At 37.2% G+C, this 20,076-nt stretch overlaps 1 protein-coding gene across 4 annotated transcripts in view; it reads right to left on the minus strand.

The window, feature by feature from the left end:
• Positions 1-20,076, minus strand: part of LOC132131193 (metabotropic glutamate receptor 7-like) — a 235,591-nt gene that overhangs the window by 99,561 nt on the left and 115,954 nt on the right. For 2 of the 4 annotated variants that reach the window (XM_059543190.1, XM_059543191.1), the window contains exons 6-7: positions 5,830-5,946; positions 1,582-1,782 (exon numbers count right to left, since the gene is read on the minus strand). In XM_059543190.1, the coding sequence (XP_059399173.1) occupies positions 1,582-1,782; positions 5,830-5,946 (318 nt within the window). The remainder of the gene's footprint in view (positions 1-1,581; positions 1,783-5,829; positions 5,947-20,076) is intronic. The other 2 variants (XM_059543192.1, XM_059543193.1) reach the window with 1 other exon arrangement.

Genomic DNA, 20,076 nt, shown 5'->3' on the forward strand with positions numbered 1-20,076 from the left:
CAATCGCAATGACTCACTTATTAACAGTGACTTGCTGACACATACTGGCCATTTTAATTTCACATTTAAAGTATCTTTTGATTTTTTTTTTTTTTATAATTAAGTTTTTATAATTTCAAATGAGTATTCAACATTTTATGTCTGGCATATCAAAACATTATTCATGCATTTGTAACTGCAGGTTAAATGCATTCTTGTCCTGCACTAAACAGTGTAATACATCTAAATGCCACGTCCGATGAAGCTTTTGCATTTCCTCTGTATTGAAAAGATGAGTTTGTTGATACTGATTTGCCAGATAACAGCCCAAATGTTTTAATATTCTAAATAACTGATTCCTTTAATTAAAAACAACTAGTTTGAGATTAATAGACCTATCCCAGGGGTGTCAAACTCAGTTCCTGGAGGGCCGTAGCCCTGCAGAGTTTAGTTCTGACCCTGCTCCAGCACACATATCATGTAGTTTTCAAATAAACCTAAATGATTAGATTAGCTTGATCAGGTGTGTTTAATTAGGGTTAAATCTAAACTGTGCAGGACTGTGGCCCTGCAGGAACTGAGTTTGACAACCTTGGTCTGTCCCATTTTTGACTCCCTCCCACTGTTAAAATGTAACTAAGTAATTTTTACTCTGAGTAAATTTTAAATGAGCTACTTTTTACTTTTACTTGAGTGGATTTTTTAGACTGGTACTTTTACTTGTACTTAAGTAAAATTTCATTAATGTAATGGTACTTTTACTTGAGTAGAATATTTTTGTACTCTTTCCACCTCTGCCGATAATATATATATATATATATATGTGTGTGTGTGTGTGTGTGTGTCATGTTTTATTTAATTTGTTACTTGCCATTTATTTGTTACTTGCAATATACTAGCAATTTTGAGTGCAAATTGTGTTACCACCATTTATTTTCAGTGTAGTTACAAAACGCTAATTCCCAAAGAATAAATTAAAGAGACAGAGAGATAAAACATTTTTAAAAATAAAAATGTAAAACATTTCAAGGTCTTAATATTTTAACATGAGGGTCTAGAAGTGTCCTCTCCATGATATAATTTGTTGTTACGGTTTATTTTTTTATTAAATCTTTTGACATTTTGTAGACAAAGGTTTTTTTTTATTTTTTTTATAATGTTTAACTAATATATATATATATATATATATATATATATATATATATATATATATATATATATATATATATATATATATATATTCACATTAATTCACAAATTAAGAAAACATGCTAAAAAGTATTAGCAATAGCTTAGGAAACATGCATTCCCGTCAATGTATCTATGAATTGCATTTTTATGTATTTTTTAATTAAGTAATCATGACACTGTATTTTAACATTACATAGTTACACATTGCATGCACTTAATGACAGTAAAGGATGCATTATTACAACCATCTAATCCTAAAACAAGATCAGTCTGAACCCAATAGTATGTATGTACATGTAATTACACTGTAATAATGTCACCTTTAAATAAAGTATAACCAAATTAATATTTCTAAGATGTCTTTGCCTCATTGTGGCATTTATCTGATGTCATGAGCTTTGGTGGACTCACCATTGAAGCTGACCGATCGGATGTACTTGAGGAGTTTCTTGCCACCAGCGTGCTCCATCTCTCCACAAACGCCTGACTGGTCTGGACAAAGATCCTTCTGCATGTTGTGCAGGGCATGAGCCATGGCATACACCGCGTCTATCACAAACTGCACCTTCCCTTCCTGCTCGTAATAAGAGTCTATTCCTATCCGTTCTTGCCCTGGAAGGAAGAAACAAAACAAAAAGGCAAAGTAGAGCAAAGACTTTGAAGCAAAACGTGTGCCTAAATGCTCTCGTAGGAGGATATAAACACAGAGAAATGGAGTCAGCTCTGGAACCTTTTGAAGAAATATGTGAGGAAGAGCAACAAAACAAACATTTGAAGCTTGCACACACTTTAGGAACAATCTTTCATTTGACAAATCTTGGCATGTTTTGGCCGCTATCTTTAACGCTGTGAAAAGTAATGCCTGAAATTGTAGGTGCTTATCTTACTTTGGTCTCTGATGTTGTCTCAGTTGTGTCCAACTTAAGGGTTAAAGATATTTATTTGCAGTTATTGCTCACAGGCAGTGTTGGGGAGTAAATTGTAATAAATATTTAAGGTTAAAAATGGTATTTACTATTTTAAACATCCATACTGTAGCAATTTATTCTGCTTTTGTGAGCAGCTAAAGGCTAGCTAATGGCTAGTCAGTTGCAGGGACATTGACATTGGCATTTGATTGGACAAATATATATATTTGACCAATATATTATATATATATATATATATTATATATATATTATATATTATATATTATATATATATATATAAAGCAAATATATTCTAAAAGTGAATTTTGTCTATGTTTATGAGTAGATTAGCATACAGATTAGCCTCAGTGCTAATAGACATAGTTTAATAGAGTCATTGTTGTGACAAATCTGCAGGATATTTTTGACTCAACGGCTTTTCTCTTCAGAAATGTCACTCAGTCAAGATAATTCATTATGTGTCGATGGAAAATTTATTCCACACAAATAAAATCAACTTTTTCAGGGTATGACTGAGGATTAACCTTCCCTTTACTTAAAAATGTCTTTATAATGGCAGTGGTCAGACATTAGGCTCACCTTAAACTGTGAGGAAAAGCCGTGACAGTTATAATAAGACTCGCTATTCCCCAATCCACTGGTGGAGGATCTCATGGGACGCCAATGGAGATCATGCGATATTCTTAGCAATTTTTCTCCAATTAGCTCTGCTGTCATCCAGATCTGACACCCACCCTTAGATGCCAGTCCTGCTTCCTCAGGGACACTCTTATAGTCTGTCTTCCCACTACAACTGCTTTCATTAAGCATACTACAGCTGGCTTAGAAGGCTTTTCTGTCCCATCAACCATGACTAACTCAAATATGTGTATTTTTGAGACAGCTTAATCATAAATGGCCCTAATCCTATGAGGAAGGAATGGGTAACTCTAATATTACATGATAGAACAGGAAAACTAGCTTGGGAAAATTTCAGCTTATCCAAAAGTGCCATTAGATCTTTTCAGTAAGTCTGAAAAAATGCCATCTGGGACTTGATTTCAATCTGTGATGAGTGGATTTCATTATTTAGATGATATTTACTTTCAGGATGATTGATTGATATCTTGAAGACGCCCTTAGAGAAAAAAGCCAAACCTGTAGGACGTTACTTTTTAATTCTGCTGCCTTTGACTTTACATCTCAGAAATTGAGATGCTAATGGTTAACTAGACATCCTTGGTATAAATGGAAAGCACACCAAGTCGGGGATTCCATTATAAATGGCATTGCATGCGTGTTTCCTAAACCTTGTCAAGATGGATTTGCCAGTTAAATAGGTTTTACACTCTCAACATCCCGATGGCATCAAATGAAAGGTTATGACAGTCATCTTGTCAGGGTCAGCCGAAAGCCTTAAGGGATTCAGATCAATAGACATCAATGACCCCAGACAGTGACAAAAACCCCATTCTGGAAGAGGTTCGGACACACTGAAGGTCACAATAACCATTATAAAATAATAAGCTGTTAGTATTGTGACAGATATCATTTTGGACATTACTTTCAATTAAACCTAGTTGCCATTGACTGAAAACAGTACCCTGCTCAGAAGCTTTTTTTTTTTTTTTTTTATTGCCTCAGTCTCTAGTATATCCTTGATTTATTTGCAATTTTTTTCATAAATCTCTGCTTCGTATTGACCAGAAGTTAATTGCGATAGATTTTCCTCATCAGCGCGAGTATAACCAGCAGTTGTTTACCATTATAGCAAGGTTAAAATTCAGATGGGAGTGCTCTGTCCATAATGTTGCTTTCTTAACTGTCTGGTCTGAATCAGGTGAGAAATATGCACAGATCAAGCATTGTTTACAAGGAAAAATTGACCAAAACAGTTCTAAACATTTATGTGGATGAATTGTGATGTGAGAGTACAAGAGGGGACAGACTTTTTCACTGAAGGAAGCGTTATTATGGATTATTGATTATTTATTGGATTATTGGTCCAGAAGTGATGGTTTGTTTCTTCCAAACATACAGTTTTTCACTTCACAAACCATTAATTGATGGACTGGGGTGGTGGGGATTACTTGTGGATTATTGTGATGTTTTTATCAGCTGTTTTCTCATTCTGATGGCACCCATTCACTGCAGAGGATCCATTAATGAGCAAATTAAGTAATGCTAAATTTCTCCAAATAGCATGAAGATTAGCAAGTTAATTTTAGGGCAATCTATTCTTTTAAATCGAACAAAAGCTCAAATTGGAAAACATCCAGAATCACTGAAAATATGGTCTTTTTGACTGCAGTCATGCTTTTTCTTCAAATATTTACTGTTTTAACCAAATTGATTCTCTTGTCTAAGTGATAAAAACTAACTCTATTGTGGAACATAGATCTTGTCAAATGTTTAGGCTAATTGGAGTGCCAGATTCCAACATGTGTGGATTTCACCTAAACTGTATCAGCCATATGCTATTTGAACTGCAAATAAATTATATTTATTTATTTATTTTTTCTAAAAACAGGCCACGTGTTAATACCGAATAACACAGACCTGATGTAAACGGCAAATAACCTAATTCCACTGTATTTAACATTTGCATTTTTTTTTCTACATCGGAACCAAAAAAATATACTTAGTTTTGAGATGAAGACCAGAATATGCATATCAATCAATATTTTATTAAAGACACACACAGTCCAAAAACACAAACAATAAAACAAACAAATAAGCAGACAAATAATAAAGACATACAGAATCCATATTATCACATATTTACATAGAGGCTAAAACACCAATGGGTCTACATAATGACTATGCTTAGTGCCTCATACTGTTGAGTCTGATAACCAACACATACACCTATAGATGATTTTACGCAGCACAGCAATGCAGCTTAGCATGCCAACACTGACAAACATTTGGCTTGTACTGCTCCATCAGGGCACCTTAAGCAGCAAACTCATTTTAAAACGTAAAGCTAAATGCAAAGCCATTCAAACTACATTCCCTTTTAAATTGTACAAGAACACATAGTCGATCGACACATGCATACTAAAGCTTCATCCATGTCCAGTATCTATGCTATTTCTATCCAGAATTTATGACCGATTAAAAAATAAATAAAAATACAATTATTTTCAACTATAGTTGCGAGTATCTTTTAACCCCCACTTATAAATATGAGTATTTGTTGTTGTTGTGTTTACAGGATCTTCTTCTAGCTCCATCTCCTCAGTTTATTTTTTGACTGAAACAATGGCCCGAGCCGGTGTTGCAACTTTGTGGACCAACTAATTAGTGAAAAAAAAAAAAAAACCCTGAGGGTACGGAGTATGTGTTGTTAGAATTATCTGGCTGTGTGCATAAAACATGCTATGCAATGCTGACATTTCTGAAAAATGTATTACATTTACATCACCCACTCTTTACGAATAGCCTAGCATACATGTACCTGTAAATTAACTATTCAATTTGTACAATTACGTTTTTAATATAGTGTGTGAAGATTAAAGTGGTTAATATTTTTTTTAAATCTCAGGACTATCCCAGAAAACAAAACTGATTCTAACATCTAAGATCACTTTTTTCTAATGTTCCCATTAAGTTCTCTAAACGTGTAAAAAAAAAAAAAGGTTCTTTTTTTTTTAAACTCTTTTAAAAAAAAATATTTATTTATTTTGCTTACATGAAAGTTAAAGGAATAGTTCACACACAAATTAAAATTTGCTAAAAATTTACTCACCCTCAGCCCATCCAAGATCATAGCCGCGGGAACATATTATATCTTGGGGCTGCTGGAGGGTGCTGGGGGGTGGGGCTTGATGTCGCAGGCCAGGGCCGCGGTTAAACAGCCCAAACACTTATAGATGAACATACAAATTAAGACAGAAATAAATGAGAATGAATATATATTTCTGCTTTTGTAATTTAAGATCAATAAAAAAAAAATCTTACATATATATAAATATATATGAATCTATATTTCCCTTTCAGTCTGTCATTCTCAATGTCACGTCGGCGACCGACGAATTGGGATCTTGCTTCGAGAGACCAATCTATTTCGAGCATAACTAAAAGAGCCAATGCACATTGTCATACAGTTTTATGCATCCACCTGCCTGCTTTTCACTCCAGAGCTGAATGATCACATCGTTCTGCTCCTGATTACTCCACTGAGAAAAGACTGAATGAGTTCAGTGCGCCCTTTGAGAGCTTTTCTTGTTGGCGGTATGGACCTTCAGCGGTGGTGGTTTCCCATGTCGAGTGGATTGCACACGTTGCACTACCCCCGTTTATGCCGTAGGTGGCCATCTCCCCTGTGCGCTTCAGCACACTAAAATATCTTTGTCACTAAAAAAGCATTCATGGGCGCGTCTTTTTGAAGACAGTGTTGCGTGGCAAACTTGACATTACATCTTTGTAAAGACATTGTGGGTCTTGCTATAGACAACGTATCATCCGGGGGTTTCTGGATGCGGTCATTAACTGGTGCTGGGTGATGGTAATGAACCTGGCTTTTCACTGGTTAACATTCAAGATTTTGATGCAGAAATGCATCTTCGGGTGCGTCTGTCCCCGAGATTGGTTTGCAGCAATCGACCTGAAGGACCTCATGTGTCGATCCTTCCACACCACAGACCATTTCTGTGGTTTGCGATCGAAAGACGGGAATACCAGTACAAGGTCCTGCCCTTCGGGCTCTTCCTGTCTCCCTGTGTCTTCACAAAAGTCCCAGAGGGGGTTCTTGTTCCCTCAGAAAGCAGAGTGTTTGCATCCTCAACTACAGCAACCTCGACGATTGGCTTATACTAGTACAGTCCCGAGATCAGTTGTGTGAGCACAGGGGCCTGATGCTCCAACACCTCAGCCTATTGGGTCTTCGGGTCAACTGGGAAAAGAGCAAACTCTCACCTACGTAGAGGATCTCTTATCTCGGTATAGAGTTGGATTCGGTCGACAGACAGCACGCCTCACAGAGGAATGTGTGCAGTCAGTGCTGACCTGTGTGAATTTGTTCAAGGACTGCGGTTTCACTGAAACTATTTCAGAGGCTCCTGGGGCATATGGCGGCTGCAGCAGCACTTACACCATTAGGGCTACTGCATATGAGATCACTTCATAGCTGAGTCTTGAGATTGCAATGCGGCACTCACCGGATCCAAGTTACACTGGCCTGTCACCAAACCTTCACCACGTGGTCAGAGTTTACGTTTCTCCGGGTAGGAGTGCCCATAGAACAGGTCTCCAGGCATGCAGTGGTTTACACAGCTGCTTCCACAACCGGCTGGAGGGCCACGTACAATGGGTACACAGTGTCTGGTGTTTGGATGGGCCCCCATATGCACTGGCATATCAGTTGTTTAGAGTTATCCCAAACTAATGATTCTTCTCAGGAATGATCTACTGACTCTGGTTTTGATGGGGCACCCTGTGGCACCCGTGTCCAGATCTCTGGAAATTTAATGTCTGGTCCCTGGACAGGAGGTTCTTGGTGACTTATGTGGTGGAAAAATTCATTTAACACTGCTTCTGTATGCCCATATATGCATGTGTTTTCTTAGAATTGCTGTGTGAATGTTTATGGCCTAAGAGTAAAGGCAAACAGGTGGTTCACGGAGACGTGTGGGTTCAGAGGGATGACACCTGGGGGGGAAACATGTCTGAGCATGACCTGAGAGGGTCATTGGGCCATATAGTGGGGGGACAATGCCTGAGGATGACCTGAGGGGGTCACCTAAGTCCTAAATGTGTGAGAAATTGCCCATAGAGAGTGTTCCTTGTTATGTGTGGAAATTTACAGCTGCTAAGACTTTGTAACCTTGACGCAGCAAAGGGATATAGGGGGGAGGACTGCCCTCTTCCTGGGTCGGTTTCACTCTGCAGGAACTCAGTGTTGCTGTATGACTGTCTGACGTTCTTTGCAAAGAATAAAAGCTTTCTTTTTAATTATACCTGAGAATGAGTCTGTCTCTTATGCTGATGAGAGTTGATTTAAATTTTGCCATGACACTTACCTCAAGAGGTATGGGACACCATCACTTTGGCGAGAGCACCGTCTACAAGATACACTTATGCCTTGAATTGAAATCTGTTTGTTGAGTGGTGTTCTCATCAAGAAGACCCCCAGAGATGCCCAATCAGGGTTGTGCTTTTTGCAGCAAGGGCTGGAGCAAAGGAGGAGTCTCCCTTCATCATTAAAGTCTATGTCACTGCGATTGCTGCAAACTATGACACCGTGGAAGGGAAGTCAGTAGGTAAGCATGATCTGGTCATCAGGTTCCTTAGTGGGGCGAGAAGGTTAAATCCTCCCTGGCCTCCCTGGCCCTAGCCAGACGTGGCAGAGAGTTCGGCATCCAGGCCTTCACTTGATGAATCCTATGTGTGTAAAGTCCACGGTATAGCCTTTTGAGCCCCATGTTTCCCCGGCAGACTTCTGCCATTTCCAAAAGGGTTACAATCACCTCCAATTTTCCATATGCACCTAAATGGATGTTCATATTCATATTTGCTTCTGAAACCTTCTTTGGAAGGATGGGGCTTCTGCAGCGTCCCAATTCCAAGTGGAAAGTTTTCCCAGTGTTATCCAATCTCACTGAGTGTGTTGTGCAAACAAAGGTGAATGGTCTTCTTGATGCGATCCCTGGCCTACATCAAAAAGGGGAGCAGGCAGCGCACAGGGCACTGGAAGGGGCAGCATCCATGGCATTTTGGTAGATGATTTGTTGGTCACCGAGGTGATGTAGAGAGGGACGTCCCATCACATCCTGACGTTGTCACGGCTGCTGTACCACTGCTGAGCGTCCGGGTCACCAGCTTGTCTCATCAGTGAAAACAAGGTATGCATTGCATCTGCTGCCTTTTTATTAATTGCATGCCAACATGCAGTGGCTTGTTTAGTTACACTCAAAGTAGATTGGTCTCTTGAAGTGAGATCTCAACTCATCGGCCACCGACTTGACGCTTAGATTTTACTAAATATTAATCTCTAAATTATGCACCAATTTTCATTTATTACTGTGTAACCACTAAATTGCTGTATAGTCCTATATATAAATACATATAAACTGTCTGATGCAGAATGAGAACTTAGGACATAAAGCATGTTACTTGGTTCATCAGGTTATTCATTTGGACACATTTTCAGACATCAAACATTCAGACTACATCTAATAAAAGTTGATATTTAAATGTTGATTTGAAGTGTCAGTTATTATTACTGCAGTCAAATCTGGACACAGAGAAAGCACTTTCTTACTCATACTAGCTACAGCATAATTAGTCACACAAAATTCATCAGAATAAATAGAACAGAGATGTTCTGTGGTAGATTATCTAAATTGTCGTCCTACTGTTTGAAAAAATCTGCATCGCAAGCACCAACTGGCAAATTCTTATTATTATGCATTATCAAATTTAGAGCCTACAATATGGCTAAAAATCAGGCAGTGATTGACAGTGCTCTGGCCAAAAGCTCTCAGATCAAAAAAAAATCACTTCGACTATATATAAAAGCTAAATCATCTTTAGATTAGTTTTATGAGCAAATGTGGAAAATTTAAAACGTAGAAAAAAACTTAAACCTTGCCATCTTAAATTTCAGTACAGTGAAACAGCTTTTGGCAGAGGGTGCTGCAACATCCACAGCACTTCTAGTTCCTGTAGCCAAGATAATTTTGTTTCTTTATCACTTGCTCACCAATCGATGCTCTGCAGTGAATGGGTGCCATCAGAATGAGAGACTAATAAATTAAAATGTCACAATATTCCACAAGTAGTCCACACTACTCTATTCCATCAGTTATAGGGTGACCATATGCACCATTCATACGGGATATGTCCCAGCCAGGATTTTAATAATGCCTAAAACATCCAGAGCAGTTTGACCAATAACATGCAGGTATTGTACATAATCGACCAATCGTGGGGCTGCATGTGAGAAGGTGAGATCTAGAGGGAATGATCAAAGCGATGCAAATTTGCGCACGTGTTTGTTCGTTCGATTGATTTGAAGCGTCGCTGCGCACAAATAGCAAAAAAAAACAAAGTGCGCCACAATGCTTCAAGTCAAACGAACGAACAAACACGTGAAAACGATTCGAAAGCATAAGGATGCTCTGCTCTTTATAGCTCTCATGAATGTTACACAACGATCAACCTGCACAGTGCAAATAGCCAAAACCTGGATATTTTAGGCAATATTAAAATCCTGGCTGGGACGCGTCCCGTATGAATGGCGAATATGATCACCCTAATCAGTTAACATCTTGTGAAGTGAAAAGCCCCATTAGTGAGCAAGTGATGTAACATTATGTCCTCTGAATGATTCAAAACAAGTAGTCACATTTGAGAAAACAAAAACAAAAAACAGGAACAAAGGAATGCACAATGAAAAAAAAAGGGTTTTAAAGCGTTATTAAAGACCAGATAACTCTGAATGAAAATTCCATTAACGTTACTGGTAAAACATTTGTTCAGAACTTTGACCAGAACATTATCCAGAGTTCTGAAAATGTAACAATTAGCTGGGATTCTGTTGCATTCTAGCGGTTTTGGAATGCAAAGATGCATCCTGTGTGTTTGCCCCCTGAGTCTCCATCTGCACACTGCAAAAAGAAAACAACCATTTTTAGTTCTCTTTGTGAGAGATAATTAAGAGATGTGGACCTACTGTGGTGCCAGCCTGAGGCAGCTCTACCCACAATCCTTTATTCTAAAACAAACCGATGCATCCATTCATAGGCACAAACAGAGTGCCTCGCCATCCACTACTCCTCGCAAAAAGATTCTGTTTGATCTTCAAAATACCTTTTAGGCATTTCAGGGTTAATTAGAGTAGCTTGATTCTGCTTTAAGTAGGAAATAAAATGTTTAAAAGGTGCCACGTCCCTCCCTAAAAAAGACATTGTGACTGCTGGTGGATTACAATATAATAAAATATCATCAGAATATCATTGCGGAACCTCCAGAATCCCAGTGGTTACATGTCTATATAATAAACACGCAAACATATACTGATCATTCTAGTTCAGTCGAGAGCTGTTTGATCTTATCAAGTCAGAACAATAAAACCTCATATAGATGAATGTATGAGCGTTGCATGCTTCTGATATGCTAGGCAATGGCTGTCACTCTCATTATTATTAAGCTATAATTCTGTAAAACCCATCGCATAAAATGGAAGCGATCCTGGAGCATGTGCTAAATAGATAAACATAGCATGTAATTATGGTGAATAGATGTCTGTGGGCTGATTGGCGTCCGCTGAGAGAGGTCAAAAAATGGAAAAGAACGAATCAGGGTCTCCTGGTTTCCTCCGAGCAGAACATCCTATACAAGGTGTACTTGTTTGTTACTGATATACGACACACTTGTACAAAGAACATGGATATAAAACAAAACTGCTATCATGATCAGTCCATATTGATTGGATGATAAATTATATATATATTTTTTATTATAATTTTTTAGATAAAATTAAATTATTATTTTTTTATATCAAATAAACAACAACGATATAATAAACAAATTGAAAACAAATCCCAACCTATATATTTTCTTGTTTCACTCCAAAATAAACCATTTTATTTAAATTAAAGATGATTTTGAATTTCATTTTATCTTTAAATCGAATATACCAAAACTTTTTTTTTTTTTACTTTATTTATAAGAATGACAAATGTGACATATAAATGCTCATGCAAAGCTAAATTACAACTTTTCAATAAAAAAGTATAATAAAATACAATAATTATTAATAATAATAATTTTTTAAAAACACAAATTCATCAGTCTCTCTGAAAATTCCTATTGAAAACGCCAATAATAACAGTTATTCCACAGGCAGAGTTAGGCAATTTTATGTTTATGTTTTATCTTGTGAGGGGACTGAGAAGCTGTCATTTTCATAAAGTGCCATTGTGAGTCTAAATTCTAATACTCCATAGCCCAGAGGACACTGAACTCTGGCTCTTCACTCCTTTAAATGCATTCCCAATGGCATTCAGCAAGAGAGAGGAAAACTGCACAGTAATACATGCAAGAGTATTTCTGTCTTGTTTTGCAATAAAAATATTTGGTCTAACTTTATATTAAGTGATAAAAATCATTAATGATTTAAAAAAAAAAATAGAATTTAGAATTTAGAAAATTAATTTAACATTTTTAGAAAGTTAATATCAAAACATGAGATAATCATATAGGTTGCAGTCTGATGCATAAAAAAATACAAATTATTAATTAAATTGACACAAAAGCTCTTACTGCATGTTATGGTCATTATGAAAACCATTACAACTACATAATTTCCCTATGTTGTATTAACAGGCTTTCATTTCGATCTACAGGCTAATGAAAGTTTTTCAACTAAAATTCCTAGCAAGCATAGATATCTATGTGTACAAGGCTGCATGTTCATGAGCCTTAATTTGCGTCACAATTTACTTGAAAATAAACCTTGAAAAAAATATGTTGTGAGAAACCAAGGATAATAGGCTAAAACTGTTACATGATAAAACTAGAAATCATACAAAAAGAAGGATATTAACTTGGAATGTTTACATTACATTTAAGGATGTGTGTAAGGATGTAATTATGCCATAAAAAATAAAATGTTTGAAAAGGTGGCTTATTGTTGCGTGCTGCCTCCCTCCAATTATCATCGGCACCCCGTCCTAAATCGCCGCCCTTCACCAGGCTCCCGACAGGAGTGGGTGTGTGAGAGAGGAGGAGCGCTTGACGAGCCAGGGCTGACGCGTGTGATGGGGCACACCTGAAGGTAATGGAGCCTCATCACCACTGCTGTTTAAAAGCCCAACGCGCCTCTCTTCGAGAGACCGGTCTCTTCCCCGTGCATGCACACTGGTGTCCTCGTGGGTCTGGCAGCTCAGTCTCTGGTGGCGCGGGAATCCCTCAACGCACCCTTCCTGGACCCACGAGGACACCAGCGTGCATGCACGGGGAAGAGACCGGTCTCCCGAGGAGAGGTGCAGTGGGCTTTTTTTCGCCCCTCCTCTCTCACATACCCACTCCTTTCGGGAGCCTGGTAAAGGGCGGCGATTTAGGACAAGATGCCGATGATAATTAGGGGGGAGGCAGCTGACTCGTCACATTGGCTAGGCCTAGTTCTAACACATATTTTGGAATTATAGTTACATTAATGTCACAAATAGTGAAAGGCTTGAAACATACTTTTAATATTGTAAGTTTAAATAAACCAGAATGCAGTTTCTTCCCTGTCTGTCTGCGTGAACATGTCGAGCTCAGGATTGTGGATGCCATAACCCTGGCTTATCAGGCACAGGGTGTGCCCTGCCGATTCAGGTTGCGAGCTCACTCAACTAGAAATGTTGCATCCTCCTGGGCGCTGGCTCGTGGCACCTCGCTGACAGATATTTGTAGAGCAGCAGGCTAGGTTCTATAGCATTTGTGTAGAGCCGGGATCCTCATGTGTTCTCACCACAAACGAGTAGTGGCACTGAGAGGCCCCGGTTAGTGTCGGCTTGCTTAAACTGCTCCAGAGTGTCCGTACTGTAGACCCTGTTGAGATGTTTCATCACCCCTAGGCAGCTGAATGTTGCGGAACGTCCAGCGCCAGGCCTTCATGATGAATTCTTGAGAACCATGGAAGGCTGGGTTCCATATTGAGACCTAAGCAGTACTCGTATGTGTATAGTACACCTTATAGCCTTTGAGCCTGTGTTTCCCTGGCAGACTTCTGCCTTCCCAAAAGGGTTTTAAATCACCTTAAATTTCTCCATATACACCTAAACGGATGCTATATGTGCTTTTGCTCCCGCAAACTCCTTCGGGAAGGATGCAGCCTCCAGAGCATGCCTGTTCCAAGTGGAACGGGTACGTTTTCCCAGTTTTATCCAATCTTCCCCAGTGAGGTAGTGCTTTGACAATTGAGAGTGGAACTACTTCTTCTGAGCCCTGGCCTGCACATAATAGGGGCGCAGGCGGCTCACACAGGGCACTGGAAGGGGCAGCACCCATGGCGCTTTGGTAAGGATCCCAATTTCATCAGTCATCGACATGACGTCGAGAGAGACCGACTGAAAGGGCATGTCTCAGTTACGTATTGTAACCCTAGTTCCCTGAAGCAGGGAACGGAGATGTCACGTCCCATCGCCACAGTTGCTGTACCGCCGCTGAGCTGCTGGGTCACCAGCTCAGCTCCTCAGTGAAAACCTTGTATGCATTGCACCTGCTGCCTTTTTATACTGATGCTGTGATCAACGGAAGCTGGATGCAATAATTGCATGCCAATGTGCATTGGCTCGTTTAGTTTAAACTCGAAGTAGATTGGTCTATCGAAGTGATATCCCAATTTCGTCGGTCGTCGACGGACATCTCCATTACCTCCTTCAGGGAACTAGGTTTACCATACGTAACAGAGACGTTCCATTAATAATTTTTATGTGAGATTGAAAAATAAACAGTGCAATTACCAACGGTGCTATAAGTCAGTTTTTCTGTAGGCTATATGAATCAAAAGCAGCATCGAAATACAGTGTGCTCACTGCTCACTGGCACTCCAGTTCATATATATATGTGTATATATATATATATATATATATATATATATATACACACATAATAATACATAATATATACATAATAAATATACATATATGTGTGTATATATAAATATATACATGTGTATATATAAATATATGTGTGTGTGTGTGTGTGTGTGTGTGTGTATGTATTAGGTCTATAAGATCAGCATTTGAACACTATAGTAAACAGACAAAAATGATCTGCCTTATGACACTGAGAGTGAATGAGATGAATGAAGAGCCCATATGTCTTGCAAAAGGGAAGCTTGGTTTATCAAGTTAATCCATAGTCCAGTGATAGAAGGTAGTCAGTGATTTCAGAAATCCCTGATTGTGGTGGTTTTATATATATATATATATATATATATATATATAAATAATGGAGAAGTTTTGACCATACTCCAAAAATAAAATAGACCTATCAATTTTATTTAAATTTTCATTTTTGTGTTATAGGGGAAAAATCAATGTTAAGTATGTGTCATCTCTCTGTTATGCTTTTAACGCATATTTTTCTTTTCTTTTTTTATGCGTATAAAATGCATTAAAAACTTTAACAGAGATGTCTAGAGGGAATTTAATAGGGCTGCCCCCCACGTAATTTATTCATTATTTTAGTTACTAGTAGTCATACATTTAAGTCATTATTAAACCAATCGCACGTTAATATTAAATTAACAGTCTAATCCATAATGAGCCTTAATATATTCTGCGCTCAAGCACACACATTAAGTTAAGTTTGCCACAAAGCACAGGCAGAAGTAGCCTAATAAAAGATATTTTAAGTATTTATTAATAATCTAATGTTTTCTTGTTGACTGCAGGATGACATTCACAGTGCTGACTCTCTCCACACGCCCCTTAAGAGAGAAATGCAGCCTTTACAGATTACATGATCAGGGAGTATTTGCTTTTGTTTTGAATTGGTTCATTTAAAGATATATTTAGACATTTCAAGATATATTTCTCATGTATGTGAGGCACCCGAATTAAACATTATTTCATTATCAGGAAAAACTTCAAGTGATTGCGAGAGCGCCTCCCTGTCATTCATGCACATTAATAATTTTCAGCAAAAACACTTGAATATGAATATAGTAAAAAAAAATCACTTTTTTTAGGTTACAGTATGGGATTCCTAAGTATACAACCGAGACAGATGCAGTTACAACTTGTAAATTGAAGGCTATTTGACATTTTAAAATGATCTTACAGCCGGTGTCACTCCAAATCATTGATCATTAGTTGTTCTTGATCAAGATTAAATGGATGCATGACACTCATAAAATTGTTAATAGGTCTCTTTTGAATTAAATGATCAAGATACAAAGCAGGTTAAGTAAAATCTTACTGTACAAATAATTATAAAATGCTATAGACTGTGAATAAAATTGCAGTGTCACATTTTGCATATGCATTACAAAGTTAATATTCTTTTTTCATGCAGTTATACAAAATAAAACCAAACAAGATTTGTAATGAACATAAAATATGCAGACAAATAAGAATAAATGTTACACATTACATGTGCCGCACAAATCATGCACTTTAATATTTTAGGGAATTGTATACACAAAATAATTTGATTATTAAACTGTATAAAAGCAAGTAAAGGTGGCTCCCTTTAAAATCACTGAAGTTGTCAATTAATGAAGCTTTTTTTCACCATGTGCACTTTATTGATTTTAATGGGAAAACTTGAGTTTAAACATGAGGATGTTTTATTAATCCGTTCGTTCTTTTCATTTTCAGTGATTTAGCTAAATCGTGGCCAGGTTTAATTTATTAATTTCTTGTTTTAGTAAAGCCTAATTAATGGGAAATAAATTATACAGTGCCTCATGTTTTACTTAAAGGAAATAATTTATAAAACACGCAACAATTTCTTAATCAGTGTACAGACAGATATTTTTTCCCCAAGTAAGTTATCTGTCAAAATAAAGGACAGGTAAAGAATAACAAAGTTTGTGTGTGTCAAAAATGCATGCTGTTTTATTAAAGGATTTTTTTCAAATATAAATAAAAAGTTTACTTATGACTAATATAGGCCTAATTTGACATTTTGCATATAGATTCATGTATGTAGCCTAGCTCACTAAAATAGTGGCTACCACTTTTAATGCTCCGATGAAAAGTAAGCCACCATTTCTTTAGGATAATATAACACATAATTTATATTATATAAATAATACTGCACACCTGTTAAGTGTTTCAAATCTAAAATATGGTGTAATACTTTGTAGAAAATATAGCTCATAGGCTTGACATGTATCCTGCTTGATTTTGTTCTAAGAAACGCACATGACTTCATAAGTAGGCCTGCTAAATTTTCATCTGTGAATATGAAATATTATAACTACAGTGTTTTTTTTTTTTTAATTTTCCCCGACTGCAGCCGTCAAATGTTACACATCGGTGAGGCAAAGCTGATGGCTAATTTACAAAAATGTGCTTTGATGCATTTGTTTGATAAAAAAAACTGCAAATGCACTTTGCAGACGCAGCGGCGGTAAAAAGCATACTTTTGGTTGGCCACCTACTTGCATTTGGTGCAATGTAATTATCGTGTACATACATGCTTTTACATTTTACTATTAAAAATAATAAAAATAATAAATACCTGTATGTAATTACATCTGTAATTAATTTATAATTACACTGTTGGCCCTTAATCTAAACATAATACTTTTTAGGTAAAAATATATATTTTTTTATAGACATTTTGTTGTTATTAGGAAAACAAGATGCAACTGCACATTTGGTGTCTTGTTGCATTTTGGCACAAGACACCAAAAACTGACAGTTAGTATTATTTATATTTCTGCTAACAATCTCATTTCATCGTTTTTAATGGTGGCAGTGGTGATCATGCCACACAAGTAATGACCGGTGTACAGGAGCACATCAGCGAAACCCAAAAATTGATTACAAATTCACAGTGACTTTCCAATCCAGCCCTCTTTAAATGCATCTTCTCTTGTACAATCATGATCCTGGACTACTGCCAATTCCTCTCTCACTTCTCCCATGTCATCCATCAGAACTGACTCTCTTTTGCCCCCCCCCCCCCCCCCAAAAGCGCACACTGTTGTTCCAGAGGTGACAACATGTGCTTTCTCTCTCATCACATACTCGGGCCCTTGATGTCTGTAAATTGGGCCTCACACGGATGGCGTCTCCGGGCGATGTAGACTGTCATTGCCAGCTGTTGCTGACAGAAACTGCCGCCACCTCCAGTTCTTGAATATCTCACCTCGTTGTCCAGAGACTCCCGTAACAGACAGGACACTCAATAAACAAGATTTCTCAATGGCTACGTCTCATCGAGACCATAAACATTGTCTGTGGAAAACAGCGTCTGGATCTAAAACTTTTGGATGACTACAGCTTCTATCTCTATTTTGGTGAGTTATCAGAACCAAAAATTGAAAAAAAGCACCACCTATCACACTAAATAATGTAAAAGACAACTATTCCTATAGTGGATGACCGACTGCAACCACATTTATTAATGCTTCATCCACACCACTAGGTGTCAGTGTATATAAAAAATATTAGTGCAAGACACCACTTTGTAAATTAAAAAAAAGTGTAAATTAAATAAAGACGTATTGCATAAAAACGTTTGGTAACTGTCGTTACCAGTCAAAATGCGTGTTTATTTAAATGCAATTTGTGGACTTTTTCATGGTCCAACCTGATCTCACAGCAACTTGTGTTGACACAGATAAAAGAGTCCAAAACATTAATATGAATGTTTCCTGTTGCTTATAAGGGCGCAATTGTAATATACACTATGATGGGACGTATTTTAGGGATATTGACAAATGATCTATGCGGCGTATTGGTTGGAGGACATTTTGTTTATATCATTCATCAGCTGGAACAAAAAAAAAATTCTAAAAAAGAGATTCCAACGATATTGTTCCTCTGTGTCATTATCGTTATTGTTGAGGTATGAACTCTGCTATTCTTTTTACATTTAAAACAATTTTAAAAACGAAGTTTTATTATCATTATAGTTATTATCCTTGGTGTGGACAACGCTTAACTTACAAAAATGTCACTTTTCTATTAAAAAAATATCTTGTTTAAAATATGTTAAAGTCACAGGAAAACAAGAAAAAAATGCTTCTTAAAAAAAATATGCATTTGGTTCCTAGTTGAATTTAAGAATGATTGTACAACCATATTAGCGCTCAAAAATAGGACTGTATTATGCTAGTGTTTGAATGGCAATATAGTAAGCAAGAAATTGTAAAAAATAAAATAAAAATCCAACATATGTTAATTTATTTTTTGGTCTCAAGCGTGTAAAAGTTGTCTAGACTTTTGATTAAACACATACAATTTTCATTTTTCAGTTTATTCTGGCCAAAAACTCGCCACGCCATAAAAAGTGACCAATTAGGATTTGTCATGAATATAGGAAAAGTTGGTATACCAGGGTTGCCAAGGCTGCAAAACAAAACCAGCCCAAGCAGCCCAATCAATTTTTCCAATTGTGCAGGAAAACCACACTAGGTGACACTGGTTGGCACCACAAAAATAAACAATTGTGGAATAAACAAACTGCAAAACAGTGACCAGTAAGGATAGTGTTTTTTAGTCAGAACTTGCCATCTTTGTGCAATGTTCATCAGACGGTTTGCGAACAGACTGTGGGCGATCTGTGGGCGAGTCGGCTGTCCGTCTGAGGCAAGTGCTATGTTTCTACCAACATGACATAAGGTGTAGGCGAAAGTCAAATAGTTTCTATCTGATGTACAACTCAAGTACCGTCTAGTGGACCTCATTACGACCTGGTAGACCATTTTGGTTAGACTTGTTAGAGCTGCTAGACCACTTTGCACCTTGGTCTTTTGTGCCGTGAATTATTAGCTGCTGAGAGCATCAAGCCACTGAAATTAATATTTGCGCAATAAAGGGGTTGGTACAGCATTGGGTCTTCACTGTAAAATCTGTGAAAGGACATATTATACAATACAGAACAATTATGGCTAACAATTTCGTTGTCATTCTTTTTATTTCGTTAGCACATAGTCAATAGTATTGATTCCTACAATAATTACTCTAGATGCTCCAGAGTATTTACCCCTTGTGTTGATATTGACTTCACCACAGGCTACAAGACAAAATACATGCATACACAATTTCAAAATGATTTTGCAACTTAGAAATAGTAGTTTAGTAATTATGAACATCATTGCTTAAAATGTAATATTTTCCTCAATCCTGGATTAATGTCTTCAGTGATACACTTACATTCCTTTTATTTTATTTATTTTTAGTAAGAAAGGAAAACAACCTTGCATGCATACTTCTGCTGTCATGTATGGAATATTCCCAAATTTTGTTTGACAATCTTGATGTGCATGTACGTACTCTGTCTTGTAGCTGACTGGGAATTGGGAAGCTGTCAGCCTGAA

This window comes from Carassius carassius, chromosome 48, assembly GCF_963082965.1.
Source record: "Carassius carassius chromosome 48, fCarCar2.1, whole genome shotgun sequence".
Lineage (NCBI taxonomy): Eukaryota > Metazoa > Chordata > Actinopteri > Cypriniformes > Cyprinidae > Carassius > Carassius carassius.